We start from the raw sequence: 16317 nt of genomic DNA, 5'->3' as shown, positions 1-16317 counted from the left end.
CGGCTCCCATCAGCGCCTCCACACCTCAGCCGCTGACAGCAGCACCATCCGTGAATGCACACTGCACCTCACAGAACCAATATGGTACCTTGGCTTCCTGTTCGATCCTCAACTGTCCTTCGTCCCCCACATCCATGCCATGACCAGCTCCACCTTCCCCCACCTCCGCAATATTGCTCGGCTCTGCCACTGTCTCTCACCACAGGTCGCCGAGACCCTCATCCACGCGTTCATCACATCCAGGCTCGACTACGCAAATTCCCCGCTTGTCGGCCTCCCCAACTCCTCCCTCCATCGGCTGCAGATCATCCAGAACTCTGCAGCCCATGTCCTCTCCCGCCTCAGGTTCCGTGACCCTATCACCCCCATCCTCACCCGACTCCACCGGCTTCCCATCACACAGAGGATACAGTTCAAGATCCTGGTCCTCACCTTCCAAGCCCTCCATGTTTTGCTTCCCCCGACCTCTGCGACCTCCTAACCCCCTAACAACGCTCCCGCTCCCTCGGCTCAGCGGGCTCCAGCGTGCTTCACGTACCCCGCCTGGCCAACCCCACCACTGGCGGGCGGGCCTTCAGCCTCTCTGCCCCCTCCCTCTGGAACTCCATCCCGCAGTCCCTCCACTGCCCTGACTGTCAGCGCCTTGGGACGTCCTCCTGACGTGAAAAGCGCTGTGTAAATGTCATTTCTTATTGTTGTTGTTGTTTACTGCTGGGTACACAGGTGTGTGGGAGTAAGTAAACGTGCCTAAGGTTTCACGCCGCCCGGGAATCAAACCCGGGTCCTCTCGCTTGCGAGGCGAGCGCGCTAACCGTTGCGATACGGGATTGACTCCACCTGAAGAAGTACTGTGGACAGTTCTGATCCCTGTGATATTAAGGGGCTGTTTAGGCGCTAGAGACAACGCAGAGAAGAACAGCAAGTTCGATGTCAGAGGAATGAGCTACGAGCAATGTTTAGACAAGTGACAAACAATATCTCAGAGATGGATAAGACTTTAAATAGGAAATTGAGAAAATAAACTCAGATCAATAATTTAGATGAAAATACTAAGCATTATCCCCTGCATTGATGCAGCACCTTGTCATGTCATCAAACCACCTCAAAGTGCTTGACAGGATTTCCTGTAGAGTGCAGCAACTGTGCGTTGTGTAAGCGAGCACGCCTACGATATACACAGTCACTACACTCTACAGTAACTTTTTCTTTGCAGGCAAGCCAAATTTGCACATGGCGAATACGTACCGTTTGGGGGAATGTTGCTGTATGTAAATTGGCTGTGGCGTTCGCCTGCGGAAAACTGTCACTGGACTTCACAGTTAAATCCTTTGGAACTCCTGCAAACAGCCATGGAGCGAGTGAACAAGTTTATCTGGGGGATGGGGGTGGGGGGGATTAATAGTCAGCCAAATCTCTTTCCCAACCGTGTCTGCGCTGGAGCTCACTCCCATTTTTTTGCCCAGCCTGGCGTCTGACACGTGTGGAAACCCATCACCGTTGCTTAAGCGTCTCCGAACCAAGCTGAGAATTTCCATGGAAAATTTCCCACCTACACGTGGGAGATTCCAGAGATAGAAGGGGCTGCCTGCGCTTACCCCCATTTCCCTGCTCGTGCCCCTTGTGGACTTTTTTATCCCCACCTTTGAATATTTGATCCAAATTCCCTCTCACTGCGTCTCAGCCTCAAAAGCCATGACTCAGGCACTCCCAGGACACCGGGGGGGGAATCTCCCTTCTCTTCTTCCGCGAGGGATCTTTGACGTCCACCTGAACTGGGCAAAGATGTGGGGGTGGTGGGGGGGCTCTGTTTAACAAAGGACATCAACTCCGTCGATGCAGTCTTCCCCTCCGCACTGGACTGNGGGTCAGCCTAGATTGTGAGTTCTGATTGCAGTTACCCCGGCGCACACTCTGCGCTCCCCCCAAGCCTTGGCTCTTACCAACCCGTGCCTAATACTGTCCGGAATTAGGTAAGCAAAATGCCTCTCTCTCGGGATAGAGTGACCCTATCACCCCCATCCTCACCCGACTCCACCGGCTTCCCATCACACAGAGGATACAGTTCAAGATCCTGGTCCTCATCTTCAAAGCCCTCCATGGTCTTGCTCTCCCCCTCCCTCTGCGACCTCCTAAAACCTACCATCCTGCTCACTCCCTCCGCTCAGCGGGCTCCGCCTGCTTCGTGTCCCCCGCCTCGCTCGCCCCACTATTGGCGGGCGGGCCTTCTGCCACCCTGCCCCCACCCTCGGAACTCCGTCCCCCAGTCCCTCCGGCTCAACCCCTCCGTTGGCTCATTCAAAACCCACCTCAAGGCCCTCCTCTTCCGACTATGCTTTCGATCTCCCTGCTCCCCCCCCCCCCCCCGCCTCCCCCCCGCCCTCCACCGTCCCCGACCCCCAGCTCGGGACCGAAACTCTGTCTGTCCAGCCCCTCGGGACGTCCTCCCGACGTGGAGGGCGCTTTACGAATGTCATTTTGTTGTTGTTGTTGTTGTATTCAATTCCAACAACCTCTCTCCGGGATTCCCGCGTGTTGGGAGGGATGTGTGGAATTCTCGGCTTGGTTCGGAGACTCTAAAGCAACGGCGATGGGTTTCCGTGTGTGTCGGCCGCCCGGTCGGACAAAAACAAGAAGTGAAGTGCAAAGTCCCCAACAACATAACAGGAGGTGATGGGGGAGTGAGAGGGGATCAAAACTCAGGACCTCCTCAATCCAGGAGGGGAGGGAGAGAGGGGGGAAATCTAATTAAATATCATTTCAGGGGGAATTTTTTAAATCTATATATACATATATATATATGTATATATATCTATATATATGTATATAAGTGCTGAGGAAAGGGGACAGAGAATTGAGAGACCAGAACATTGAGAGAGACAGAGAGAGGAAAAAACTTTTCCCCAATTCTTTTCCCTCTCTGTCTCTTTTCCTCTCTCACTCTATCTTTTTCGTCTATTTTTCTCTCTCTGTCTCTTTCTCTCTGTCTTTTTATCTTTTTCTCTGTTTCTTTTTCTCTCTGTCTCTTTCTCTCTCTGTCTTTTTATCTTTTTCTCTCTCTCTCTGTCTCTTTCTCTCTGTCTTTTTATCTTTTTCTCTCTCTCTGTCTTTCTCTCTCTCTCTCTCTGTCTTTTTATCTTTCTCTCTCTCTCTGTCTTGTCTTTTTCTCTCTCTCTCTCTGTCTCTCTCTCTCTCAGTCTCTTGAGAAAGTTTCCCCCTCTCAGTAGTTTATTTCGGGGACAAGAAACAGAACCAACGAATGGAACTGAAAACTTTTCCCAAACTTTTTGTAAGAGCATCAAAACTTTTTCCCTGTGTGTGTGTGTGTGTCCTCTCTCTCTCTCTTTCTCTCTCTCTTCCTCTCTATCTCTGTTTGAGAAAGTCTGTTTTAGTTGCAGGAAACGGAACTAACGAAACAAATACTGACGAGGCTGAAATGTACTTTTTTTTCCTCCCTTTCCTTTCACCCTCCTCCCTCCCTCCCCCCCTCTCTCCCTCTATTCCTTCCTCTCTCTCTCTCTCTCTCTCCTCCCTCCCTCTCTCTCTCTCTGTGCCCCCTCTCTGTGCCCAGCTTTGCCCCCTGTGCCCAGCTTTGCCCCCTGTGCCCAGCTTTGCCCCCTGTGCCCAGCTTTGCCCCCTGTGCCCGGCTTTGCCCCCGAGCCCCGGTAAGAGGTGATGGAGAACCGAAAGGACAAGGCTTTCCTCAAGAGCCCCCTGGGTGTGCTGAGGCTGTCACACATCCTCCTTGACGCTCTGGTGTGGATCACCATCGCCTCCAGGAGATACGAGGGAGCTGTCCACTTCGCGGTCTTCGTCGCCGTGCTCTTCTGGCTGACCGCCCTGGCTCTCTTCATCTGCACTCTGCTGGGCAAGAGCGAACTGGTGCCCTGCCTGGGGGCAGAGCGCTGGCTCCTCACCAACACCTGGCACGACGGGCTGGCCACCCTGGGACACCTGGTCGCCTGCGGGGTCATGGTCTACAAGACCAAGGAGAAGAACTTCTGCAACGTGACGGCCTACAGCTTCAGCTGCCTCTACAGCCTCTATCTCACCGCCACCGTCTTCCTGGCGCTCTGCGCTTTCCTCTACCTCCTCTCGGCCATTTATTCTGCCTACAAGGCCAGCCAGGGCCACACATCCCTCTTCTGACATGCTCTGTGTATGTGCGTGTGCATTTGCGGGTGCATGTGTTAACGTGTGTGTGTGTGTTAAGTTCTCTGGGATGCTATCCTGCGTGAGGGGTGCTATACATCCAAGTTGATGTGTGTGTGTGTGTTTGTGTGCATGTGTATGAGTGTGTACAAGTGTGTGCGTATGAATGTGTGCGCGCGTGTGTGCTCTGCGTATGTGTTTGTGTGTGTACGTGTGTGTGCGTGTAGATGTGTGTGCCTGGTCTGCAGAAATTTCCCAGCTCATCAAATAAGGACTAATTATTTCAGGATGAATCTCTCCCAAAGCTGCAGACCCGACCAGACCAGAGCAGTCAATGGGTTCCTGTCAACTTCAGGGACACAGGAAAGTCGGCAGAAGAAAGTTTCAGAGTTTGGAGCAAGAGTTGGGAGCTTCAAGTGGACTTTTTGTGGGTGAAAAAAAAAGCAAGGATGGTTCTCACCCGAAACAGCCTGGGAACTGGGAACCGTTTACATATCCCTGACTGAACCCAGCAGCCAAAGACTTCATCATTTAGGTTTTAAGCTGGGGAAAAAGTTCCGAAAGAGAGAGAGAAAAAACACACGCGACGACCTCTATGTTTGATAGAGCGCCTTAATACGTGGTTGAGACCGCATCAAAGTGCTTCAGAGGATCTTGCTGTGCGGTGTGGTGACTGTGTGTTTGTGAGTGAATCTGTGCGCGTAACGTGACAGAACAGAGAGCATATCTGCCTCTCAGAGAGATATCAGCGGCACTATAGCCTCTTCAGTTTGAGACCCCATATCAGGGACTTTGAGCTCGCGGCCTAGGCTGACGACAACAACAGCAACAACTGCAACGACGACTTGCATTTACATAGCGCCCTCCACGTCAGGTAATGTCTTGGGTGCAAAGCACCGGGGGGAGGGAGAGAGAGAGAGGAGTGAGAACACCGCATTGTCAGAGAAGCAGTCCTTTAGACGAGATGTTGAACCTCACTCCCCGTCCCTGCCCTGTTCAGGCGGACGTTAAAAGATCTCCCGCAGCGCTGTTGGAAAAGAGAAAGGAGTTTGTCTCTCTCTCTCTCCCTCTCCGTGTGTCCTGGCCGACAATCCACGAGTGATAAAATCCACAGCTGTTTGTGGGGAGGTCGCTGTGTGTTAATGGAAAGGCGCTGTATCAAATGTGAGGATTGTTATTATGATTTAGACTTGATATTGTGGAGGGTGGGGGAGAGGGGGATCGTTATCCTGGGGATTGTGATATAGAAATATAAAGCATCATGTTTTCGCTGGTTGTGAAGTTTATTACTGGATGCCTAATCCACCCATTACTGAGCGCCTCGCTGTCGCTGCTCTCCGCACTGTCTCGCCGTGTTTCGGTTACGCCTGTCCCTCCGTTTATATCAAACAGAGTCTTTGCGTTTCATTTTATTTTATTCCACATGTAACCAGTTCGTGACGGACACAGTGAGTCCCTAGTGTTAGTAAACTCTGCATTCGCCACTGCACAAAGTCGCTGTGTGTTTTTTCTGTGTGTGTGTGTGTGTGTGTCTCAGCGCCGGGGCTCGCTCCCCCACTGGAGCTCTCTACTCTAACCCCATACCCTCCCCATGGTGTCTGCGCTGGGGCTCGCTCCCCCACTGGAGCTCTCTAACCCCATTCCCTGCTCTCTCTCCCCATTGACCCATTATCAACACCAACTTGCATTTACACATCGCCCTTCACGGGGAGCAGCGTCTCCGAGCGCTGATCACTGGTGGAACACGACGCCGAGCCGGGGAGAGAGGGGGAGGTGACCTTAGGGACGATCGAAAAGTAAGGACGTCAGGTAAGATGTGAAGATGGGCAAAGAGGTGGCGAGGCCGAGGGGTTGAGACCGGAAGTGATGTTATTCACTATGGACCCTTGGGGCCTTTTAGATGTGATGGATTTGGCGACCGACCGACCGACCGACAGACAGACAGACAGATGTCTGTATGAAACCCATTTCCTCCAGCGACACATCTAGTGATGACGGTATTATATTGTGGCTGGTCTGGCCGCAGGGGTGAGAGAGGACAGACAATTATGGAGTCAAGTAAATTCTTGTCTATAGGTGTGGCCTGTCAACCTGTCTGTCCGTCCGTCCATTCTGATACCCCTTCCCCACCACCCTCTCTCCTACAACAATAATAATCCCTGCATTTAATATAGTGCCTTACTACGTCATTGAGACGTCTCAAAGCGCTTCACAGAATATACTGTAAAGTGGAGTGACTGGAGTGATCTTGTGGGTGCAGTGTACCAGCCAACTGCGAACAGCGGAGTCCCACAAACAGTTGTGGATTGAGTGACCAAAAAACACAAGAGGAGAGATGAGAATTGTTTTTTTACCCAGAGAGTTGCTACGGTCTGGAATACACTGTGAAAGGCGGGTGGAAGCAGATTCAATAGTTTTCAAAAGGGAACTGGATAGGTACGTGAAAAGGAAAAATGTGCGGGGGAGTGGGGTACGAGCGGGGGAGTGGGGCGAGTTGGCAGCTCTTTCACAGATGGAGCACAGGCACGATGGGCCGAATGACCTCCTTCTCTTCCGTAAGACTCTTATTCTGTGAAAGTGATCCGCCAATCGACTAACAACCAGGTTCCCACTTACTGCTGGGGAAAACAGGCGTGTGGAGTAAGGAAATTTGCCTAAGGTTTGTCCCTGCCCGGGAAACCCACAACCCCCCCCCCCCCCCACCCACCAGTCCCACCGCCAACGGCTTTTCCAAACCAAAGCGAATATTACACGGAAAGTAAGGAGAAGGAGAGGCTGGGCTTTGATTTGCAACGTGGAGATTGACCAGCGAGATGGGGAATCGCCTGCCTTCCTCTCGTTAGCAACGGAAAATTCCGCAACTCCCTGAAGGAGCCCTGGAACCACATGACTCTGTGTTGGGGAGAGACGTACGACTGTGAATATGGTCCCCAGGTGGAAGCCATTATCTCAGCGCTGGCCTGGTAACGGGTTACGTATGGGGAGAGTTTTAACAGTCGTACGTCGGGAGGTGTGGGGGGGGGGGGGGTGGGGGTGGGGGGGGGGGGAGGACAATCAGACCCTAAGCAATGTCTGCCCTCTCTCCCCTCCTTAGGAATTTGGAAGCCGTTGTCCTGAGGAACCTTTAGACACTCACTGCACAGAAGAAGGCCATTTGGCTCATCGAGTCTGTGCTGGCACCTTTAAGGAGCAAATCTGTCCGTTCTATTTACCTTCGCCCCCCACCCCCCACCACCGCCGCTCAAACCCCCTAATAGTTTGCTCCTTTTTAGATTTCTCTGTCGTTCCCTTTTGTAAGTTAGTGCGTGAGGGACATGAATATGAAATATAAAACACACTTCCTTTTGCCCAGCCGGGTGTCTGATACACGCAGAAACCCATCACTGTTGCTTAAGAATCTCCGATGGATGAGAATCATCCCACCTACACATGGAAATCCCAGAGATATACTGTTGGAATGGAAAGCGCTCCCTCTCTCGCTCTCTCTTCCTGGAGACACAATCCGGTTTACCTAATTCCGGAGAGTATTAGGCGCAGGTTGGCAAGAGCCAAGGCTTGGGGGCCCCAGAGTGTGTGTTGGGGTAACTGCTGGAGTGTAACCCCCTAAACCCACACAGCTTGCCATTGATATCGCTGTCTGGCAAACTTTCAACCGCTTTACATTAAACCCTGTGAAGCGCTTTGAGATGTCTCGATGACACAATATCAAGTGCAAAGATCACAACAACAACAACTTGCATATCCTCAGTGACCTTCCCAGGCGGCAGGATTTCGGAGAGCTTAACATTGGCGGAACTGGACGCAGAGCCAGCGAGGAGGGAGCAGGTGACCATCAGCACTGTTGAAGAGGAAGGTCTTCGACAGGAGTGATCTGAAAATGGGGAAGGAGGGGGCAAAGGAGGGAGAGAGTTCCAAAGCTTCGGGGCGGAGTGGTATGTCCACCGATGGTGGAGGGCATGAGGGACAAGCGGTGAGGCCGGAGCCAGCCAACCAGAGGCAGTGGGTAGCGGAGCGGGGAATGAGCAGGTCGGAGAGGTAGGGAGGCGCCAGGGCGGGAGGGATTAATGTTTGAGGCTCTTGAAAGCGATCTGTTCTGCAATAGGGATCCAGTGGAGCCTGGTGAGGCCTCGGATGATTTGGTGACTCTGTATTTTGTAAGGCAACACGGCAGCTCCTTACAGCGTGAAAGGCACTAAATGCATGTAATAATAATAATAATAATCTTTGCATTTGATATTATCAAACACTTAATAAGGCGCTATATCAAATGCAAGGATTGCTATGATTATTATTTCTTGAATCGATTTCAAGATCCTCATCCTCACCTACAAGGCCATTCACGGCCTCGCTCCCTCCTACCTCTCCGAACTACTGTCCCCCTACCTACCTGCCCGTACCCTCCGTTCCTCTGGCTCCGGTCTGCTCCACATCCCCCGCCCCAACCGCCCTACCATCGATGGCCGGGCCTTCAGCCTCTCAGCCCCGAGGCTCTGGAACTCTATCCCCCAGTGCCTTCGCCGCCTTCTCCCTTTCCTCCTTCAAGGCCGGTCTCAAGACCTTTCTCTTTGACCGAGCCTTCAGCTCCCGTCTTGACTCTCTACCCCCTCCTCGCTCCCTCCCTTCCCTCCCCTCACCCTGACCATTTCCTCCCTCCTCGCTCCCTCCCTTCCCTCCCCTCACCCTGACCATTTCCCCCCTCCTCGCTCCCTCCCTTCCCTCCCCTCACCCTGACCATTTCCCCCCCGGCTCGGGTCCTGACCCAACTGTCCAGCGCCTTGGGACGTCCTCCCAACGTGAAAGGCGCTCTTTAAATGCAATCTTGTTGTTGTTGTTGTATTTTATGTGGCGCCTTATCACGTCGTTGAGACATCTGAAAGCCTCGCTTGCGAGGCGAGCGCTCTAACCACTGAGCTGCAGGACTCCGCGATAATAATAGTAATAATATTAATCTTTGCAGTTGATACAGCTCCTTATCAGGTCATTGGGACGTCTCAAAGCGCTTCACGGAATATATGGTAAAGTGAATCGACCGTAGTGTGTGGGTGAAACAAATGTAATTGGTTGTTGTTGTTGTTGTTGTTGGGCTGAAGGGCTTTTTTTCCATGCAGACCCATCTTGTGATTATGTGGCTTTAACGTCGTTTTTTTTTCCGCAAAGCTCTGGGAAACGGGGCTGAGTTATTAAATACATGAATAATCTATCAAGAGAATGTAAATGAGCTTGTACCAATTATCTTCAAAGCGTTACAGCATTAACCCTCCCTCGGCTGGAGCCAGGGGTTAATGCTTAAGAGTATCCAAACCAAACTGAGAATACCATGCATCCCATCTACACGGGGTAATTCCTCCCCTCCTACCCCCACCCTCCCTGCCCTCCACCCTTCCTATTCCCAACCCCCTGCTCGGGTCCAAATCCCTGACTGTCCCTTGGGATGTCCTCCCGACATGAAAGTCGCTGTGCAAATGTCATTTGCTGCTGTGGTTTGTCTCTCTTTCTCTGTCCCTGTCTCTCTCGCTCTGTCTTTGTGCCACTCTGTGTGTGTCTCTCTCTGTGTCTCTCGCGCTCTCTGTCGCTTTCTCTCGCGCTGTTGTCTGTCTGTCTCTGTGTCTCTCTGTCCCACTCTGTGTGTGTGTGTGTGCGTATGTCTTTCTCTCTCTCTCTCACTCTCTCTGTTCCTATTTTACCGCTGTGTTGTGACTGAGGTTATCAATTATTTAGCGATGTTGTAAATAGATTTCTCATTTTGCTGAGAACAGGTGCAGTGAGGAGTGGTGGTGATGGAGTGATCTATATTGGAAACCCAACACTTTTATGAAGACTTATAGATCGAAATGTTTGTCAGTGGCTTTCTGGCAGAACTTATTCTGAATTTTAAGTCATTTTATTTGCTGATCTGAGAGAGACGGAGAAGGGGGAGAGACAGAGAGATACATACACACAGACAGAGGGAGAGACGGGGAGAGAGACAGAGCGAAAAACAACAACAATAACTTGCATTTATATAGCGCCCTTCATGTGGTGTAGCGTCCCGGAGCGCTTGAGGGAGGGAGAGGGTGGGGAGGAGTGGGAGAGAGGGAGGGACAATAGGGGGAGAGGGGGAGAGAGAGTGGGAGACAGAAAGAGAGAGAGAGGGAGAGGAAAGGAAGGAGAGAGCAAGAGTTAGAAGAAGTGAAAAAAAAGAGAAAGCAGAGGTAAGGAAAAAGCAGAATGAATCCCGTCTCCGGGGGGAATAAAATCTCGAGGAGGACGGTCGGGGGAATCTGAAAGGAGGATTTCATCTCTTTTCAGCGTGGTGGGGTGGGGGGGGGGGGTGGGGGGGGGTGACTGCAAGCCTCTCCGCCACCAGCAGGTGGGGCACTTGTACAGCAAATACACTCGTTACCCATCGCAGTTTCCATTCAATAACATCTTCGAGACGTCTCAAAGCGCTTCACAGAATATACTGTAAAGTGAATTGACGGTATATTTTGTGGGCGAAACGCGGCAGCCAATTGCACACAGCAGCGTCCCCACAAACAGCCGTGGAGTGAGCGACCAAATCATTATTATTATTTTTTGGCGGGAGCGATTAGTATCCCAGGAAAAGTGATCCGCCAATCGATTAACACCAACAAAATTACATTTGTATCGCGCCTCTCACATCGTTTCAACTGGGTTCCTACTTACTACTTACTTACTGCTGGATAAACAGAGGAGCATGGAGTGAGGAAACTTGCCCAACTTTTCGCCCGGCCTGGGAATCGAACTCGTCCTCTCGCTTGCGAGCGCTCTAACCACTGAGCTACAGGACTCCACATCAAAAACATCAACAACTACAACAACAGCAACAGCCTATATTTATAAGGCGCCCTTTACGAAGTCGGTTCAGATGAAGAAGGCCCTTCGGCCCATCTGATCTCCTCCCTCCAGAACATCCACTCCCACATCATAACATCCAGCGCTGTTTACATGAGCCCCAGTGTCCTGGCGTCTACCCACCTCCCTGGCCACCCTGTGGTGGATGTCCCTCTGGGTAAAGAAAACCTTCCTGGTGTCGGGAACATCTCGCTGTGAGTGTCACCCAGTGGCCGGACAATGATCTGCGTTTACCTGTGTTCGGTGGCTGCTCTGCTCCTCGGTCTCTCTCTCTCGTTCCTCCGGGGAGAGAGTCCACATTCCAGTCCAACAATCTCTCTCTGGGATTTCCATGTGGAGGTGGGATGCGTGGAATTCTCAGTTTGGTTTGGATATCTCAAGAAAAACGGCGATGGGTGAAACATAATACTGTAATAATAATAATCCATGTGGTGCCACATCTCAAAGCACTTCACAGGGCTCAATATAACGAGTTACAGGTTGGATAGTTGGTTTCAAGATCCTCAAACTTGTCTACAACACCTAATAGTCCAGACATATACAATGAGAGAGAGAGAAAGAGAGAGAGAGACAGACACACATCACACACACACAGTGAGACACACACACATGGTGAGAGAGACATTCATACACACACATACAGTGAGAGACACACATATACAAAGAGAGACACACACACATATACACATACACAGTGAGAGTCGCACACACACACATACAGACCGTGAGAGAGATACACACACACACACAGACAATCAGAGAGTCGGAGAGAGCGAATAACAAGAATTGGCAGAACAATAAACAACATTTTATGACTTTGCATTAATCTGCTTGGAGAACGGGAATTTGCAGAACCAAAAAATCAGTGTAATACAATAAACCAGGGTGTAAATCACAGAACACACTGGCCATTTGTTGCCATATTAATCTGACGGACGTTGTTTTGCTCGTAAACATTTATTTACGGAAATGGCGGGTGTGAGTGTATGTGGGTCGGAGAGTACAGGGTGGGATGTCCCGGGTTCCTGTCTCCAGGGGCTCGGAGCTGCCAATCAGCCAGGCTTCCCCCCTCCACCCTCCCTGATCGCTATCGGCAAACTGGCTGCCGCAGTCATCCACAAAACACACAGTCACTACACTTTACAGTAACTCCTGAGAAACGGTCTGAGACATTCTCCCAACGTGAAAGGCGCCAGGTCAAAGGTAAGGAAACTTATTATTAGCCAGTGATTTGTATCTCTTTCCTTACCTGATGGTAATGACTGACACTGGACCACTCAAGCAATATAGGGCCACCTCACCCCCCACCTCCCCCACACAAACAAGAGTGACCAACACACACACATGGTGACCGCCCCCATCCCCACACACGCAGTGAACATCCCTCCACCACACACAGGGCAGAGATTTGATAGTTTAGCTGGGGGTGGGGGGGGGTCCTCTGAAGGGGGCTGTTTTGGAGACTCTTTAAGATGGTGATGGATTTACCCGTATGACAGACACACGGCTGATCTGGTGGCGGATTTTTCCGTATGTTCAGGAGGAGAGAGACTGCGGAATGGAACATAGGAAATACAGGAACAAGCGTAGGCCATTCAGCACTTCAAGCCTGTTCTGTCATTCTAGTATATCATGGCTGATCCGTACCTCAACTCCAATTACCCGCCCTTGCCCCATATCACTTGATAGTCTGGGGATGGGTTAGGGTTGGGTTGGGGCTTGGGTTGGGGGTTGGGGCTGGGCTGAGGTTGGGCTGTGGTTGGGGCTGGGGTGGGGGCTAAGGTTGGGGCTGGTTTGAGCTAGGGATGGGTTGGGATTGGGGATAAGGTTGGGAGGTTGGGACCAGGGTGGGATTGGGCTGAGGTTGGGCTGAGGTTTGGAAGGGGTTGGAGATGGTTGGGGTTGAGGTTAGGCTGAGATTGGGCTTAAGATTGGGCTGAGGTTGGGGTTGGGCTGGGTTTGGGCTGTGGTTGGGGCTGACATCGGGGCTGGAATGGGTTGAGGTTGGGGTGGGGTCGATTGGGGTGGAGTTGGGATGAGGTTGGGGTTCGGTCTGGACTGAGATTGGGACTGGGGTTGAGCTGAGATTTGGGTGGGGTTGGGGTTGGGTTGAGGTTAGGCTGAGGCTGGGCTTGGGCTGTGATTGGGGTTCGGCTAAGGTTGGAGTTGGGGCTGAGGTTGAGGTTGGGATGGGGTTGGGTTTGGGTTTGGGCTGAGGTGAGGCTGAGGGGGAATTGGGTGGGTTGGGGTTGGGCTGTGGTTGGGGCTGTGGTTTGGCTGGGGTTGGGGGTTGAGATAAGTGTTGGGCCTGAGCTGGGCTGGCCTTCTCCTCACACTGACTGTACATCCCCCTCGAGTGAATTAAGTTGGAGTCAGTCCCTGCTGGGTGAATGGCCCCCCAGCTCACAAACAACATTTTGTCAGTAAATTAACAATCTCACGAAGACAATGATGGGAGACGAACATTGCTGCCCTAATTGATGTAAAATGGGATTATTCTCCTTAGAGCAGAGAAGATTGAGGGAAGATTTAATAGAGGTGTTCAAAATTATGAGGGGTTTTGATAGATAAATTGTTTCCTCTGGCGGGTGGGTCGGTAACCAGAGGACATTGAGTTAAAATTGCAAGGCTATGAGGAAAGAGCAGGGAGTGGGACAAGTTGGGTAGTTCTTCCAAAGAGCCGGCACAAGACACGATGGGCCGAATGGCCTCCCTCTGTGCTGTAATAAAAAAATTGGTCACTTCAATCCCCGACTGTTTGTGGAACGCTGCTGTGCGCAATTGGCTGCTGCGTTTCACCCACAAAATATACAACCAATTCACTTTACAGTATGTTCTGTTAAATGCTTTGAGACGTCTCGAAAAGACGTGAGAAGGCGCTATATCAAATGCAAGGATTATTATTGTAATATTCTAAGATTGTAATTCACTGTGAGCCGCAGTCACAGGCAAAAAGTCAACCTCCGCTCACATCCCAACTCCCTGCTTTCTCCCCCAAAGCTTTCATAGCTTCCTTCTTCCAATGTTTGTCTAATTCGTTTTTAACTCCAACTCATTACAAAACACACAGTCACTACACTTTACGGCTCGTCCTCCCAATATGAAAGCGCTATACAAATGTCATTTATTGTTGTTTACAGTGAATGCTGTGAAGCGCTTTGAGTCCTCCTGACGTGACAGACTCCGTGTCAGATACAAGATCATTATTATGCTGTGAATTAATCAGCCCATTGCACAGCCTAACAACACCGTAGGAACAGGAGTAGACCATTCAGCCGCTCGAGCCTGTTCCGCCATTCTCTAAGATCATGGCTGATCTGTACCTCAACTCCAAATACCCGCCCTTGCCCCATATCACTTAATACCCTGACCTAACAAATATCGATCCACCTCAGTCTTGAAAATTTGAATGGATCAGCATCCACAGCCTTTTTGGGGGAAGAGAGTTCCAGATTCCCACTACCTTTTGTATGAAAAAAGGATAATGATAATAATCCTTGCATTTGATATAGCACCTCATCACGTCTTTGAGACGTCTCAAAGCGCTTCACAGAATATACTGTAAAGTGAATTGACTGTATATTTTGTGGTTAGTGGAAATCTGGAACTGTCTCCCCCAAAAGGGGAACCTTTGAGTCTTCACCCAACAACAACCCAGTCACCATAAAACACCCAGTCACCCAGATAAAATCCAACCAGATGCTTCGAGATGCCCTCCCAAGGTAATATTAAATGCGAGAATTATTAATATTGATTTTATTTTTACAGGTGCAGTCCCACACGAGCTGTGTTAGAATAAGACAGCAGTTATATCTTTTTCTGAGGAGGATTTTATTGTGAAAGTATTCTAAATATATGTAGAATGGCAGATGAAGCATGGAGGGGGATTCAGATGTTGTTTACAGGGCTTTACTCCCTCGAGAACGTCCCATGATATGTGCCAGCAAGGTGGCTTTTTGCTGTTTGCAACCGTTACATTATTCATCACTTGAGACAGAAAAAAATGGAACACAGTGAATCTTACAGTGACCTGAATTTTAATCCCCCCACTGCAAAGAAATTCCCCCGACCAATCGATCGTATTTGGCGACTTACATTAATGATTCACTAATGAATCATCACAATTATTAGGGTGACAAAATGCGATATTTCACAGATTTTTTCAATGTTTTCTTTTCAGATATTATCGGGTGGAGCCGACAGACAGAGAGGGGGAGTGGGTGGTGGTGGTGGGGGGGGAGGGAAATAAACACTCCCCACAGCAAATAGGCACCCTCGACTTTTGCACCCCAGAGCTCTCTACTCTACTCCCATTCCCCTGCTCTCTCTCTCTCTCTCCCCCATCGTGTCTGTGCTGGTGCTCGCTCCCCCACTGGAGCTCTTATCCATTTTCAATCCAGCGCAATTTGGAAGAGTTAATTAACAGTTTACTACTACCTGCACTTTGAGAATCGTTAACAACAGGAGATGGTCAGAAAAACACATCCACTTACTCTAAAACTCAGATCGGATCAGCCATCTGACAGCTGTGCGATTGCTCTGTGTCACTTGTCCGAGGGGAAGTGAGCACCTGTTTGGAATCTCCTCGTCTCAGCCTGTGAGACCATTTTGAGACGTCCAGAAGACGTGAAAAGCGCTATATCAAATGCAAGGATTATTATTATTATTATTTTGTCATTATTTTAATGTCTTGAGATTTCAGGTGTTGTGGAAATGTCTCAAACCCCGATGTTAGCCTCCTGCCCCGGGGCTCCGACCAACGGTGTGGAGCCGTCTGCGATCTCGAGACGAACGCGGAGGAAATGTACGAGTTTCCTGGTGTGACAGCGAGGTCGGAGCCCAGGTGTGAGTTCACACTCGTGTGTGTTCACGACTGCTCACTGATCGCAGTGCGAGGAAGTGACGGCCTCTCCCCTCCCCCCCCCCCCGGGTCGTTATGCTGTCTGGGGCCACTGAGCTTTTGAAAACACATTTTGCCAATCTTGCAAATTAACCCCCCCCTCCACCATCCACTCAGTCCTTTACAGCCCCCCACCCCCCGCTCCCCACACACACACTGTTATGTCTGGAGGTTTAATTACAAGGCATAGAACAGGGGTAAAACGGGTGTTTTTCACACACGTACACGCACAAAACACACGTACACACGCATACACGCACGCACACAAACACGCGTACACACACACCTACACGCACAAGCATGCATACGCGCGCACACGCAAACACACGCGCACGCACATACAAACACGCGTGCACACGCACGCGCATGTACAACACACACGAGTCAGCGCACACATCCTCGCAACGCCCTCC

General features: G+C 50.7%; 1 protein-coding gene across 1 annotated transcript; it reads left to right on the top strand.

Annotated features, from left to right (window-relative positions):
• The first annotated feature begins 3509 nt into the window (after positions 1-3509).
• marveld1 (MARVEL domain containing 1) lies at positions 3510-4201 on the top strand. Its single transcript, XM_007911353.2, has one exon. The coding sequence runs from the start codon at positions 3673-3675 to the stop codon at positions 4144-4146; it is 474 nt and encodes a 157-aa protein (XP_007909544.1). The 5' UTR covers positions 3510-3672; the 3' UTR covers positions 4147-4201.
• The last annotated feature ends 12116 nt before the right edge of the window (positions 4202-16317 follow it).

This window comes from Callorhinchus milii, unplaced genomic scaffold (assembly GCF_018977255.1).
Source record: "Callorhinchus milii isolate IMCB2004 unplaced genomic scaffold, IMCB_Cmil_1.0 Scaffold7, whole genome shotgun sequence".
NCBI lineage: Eukaryota > Metazoa > Chordata > Chondrichthyes > Chimaeriformes > Callorhinchidae > Callorhinchus > Callorhinchus milii.
Note: the sequence above shows the minus strand (reverse complement) of the source record. Positions and strands in the feature narration are given on the sequence as shown.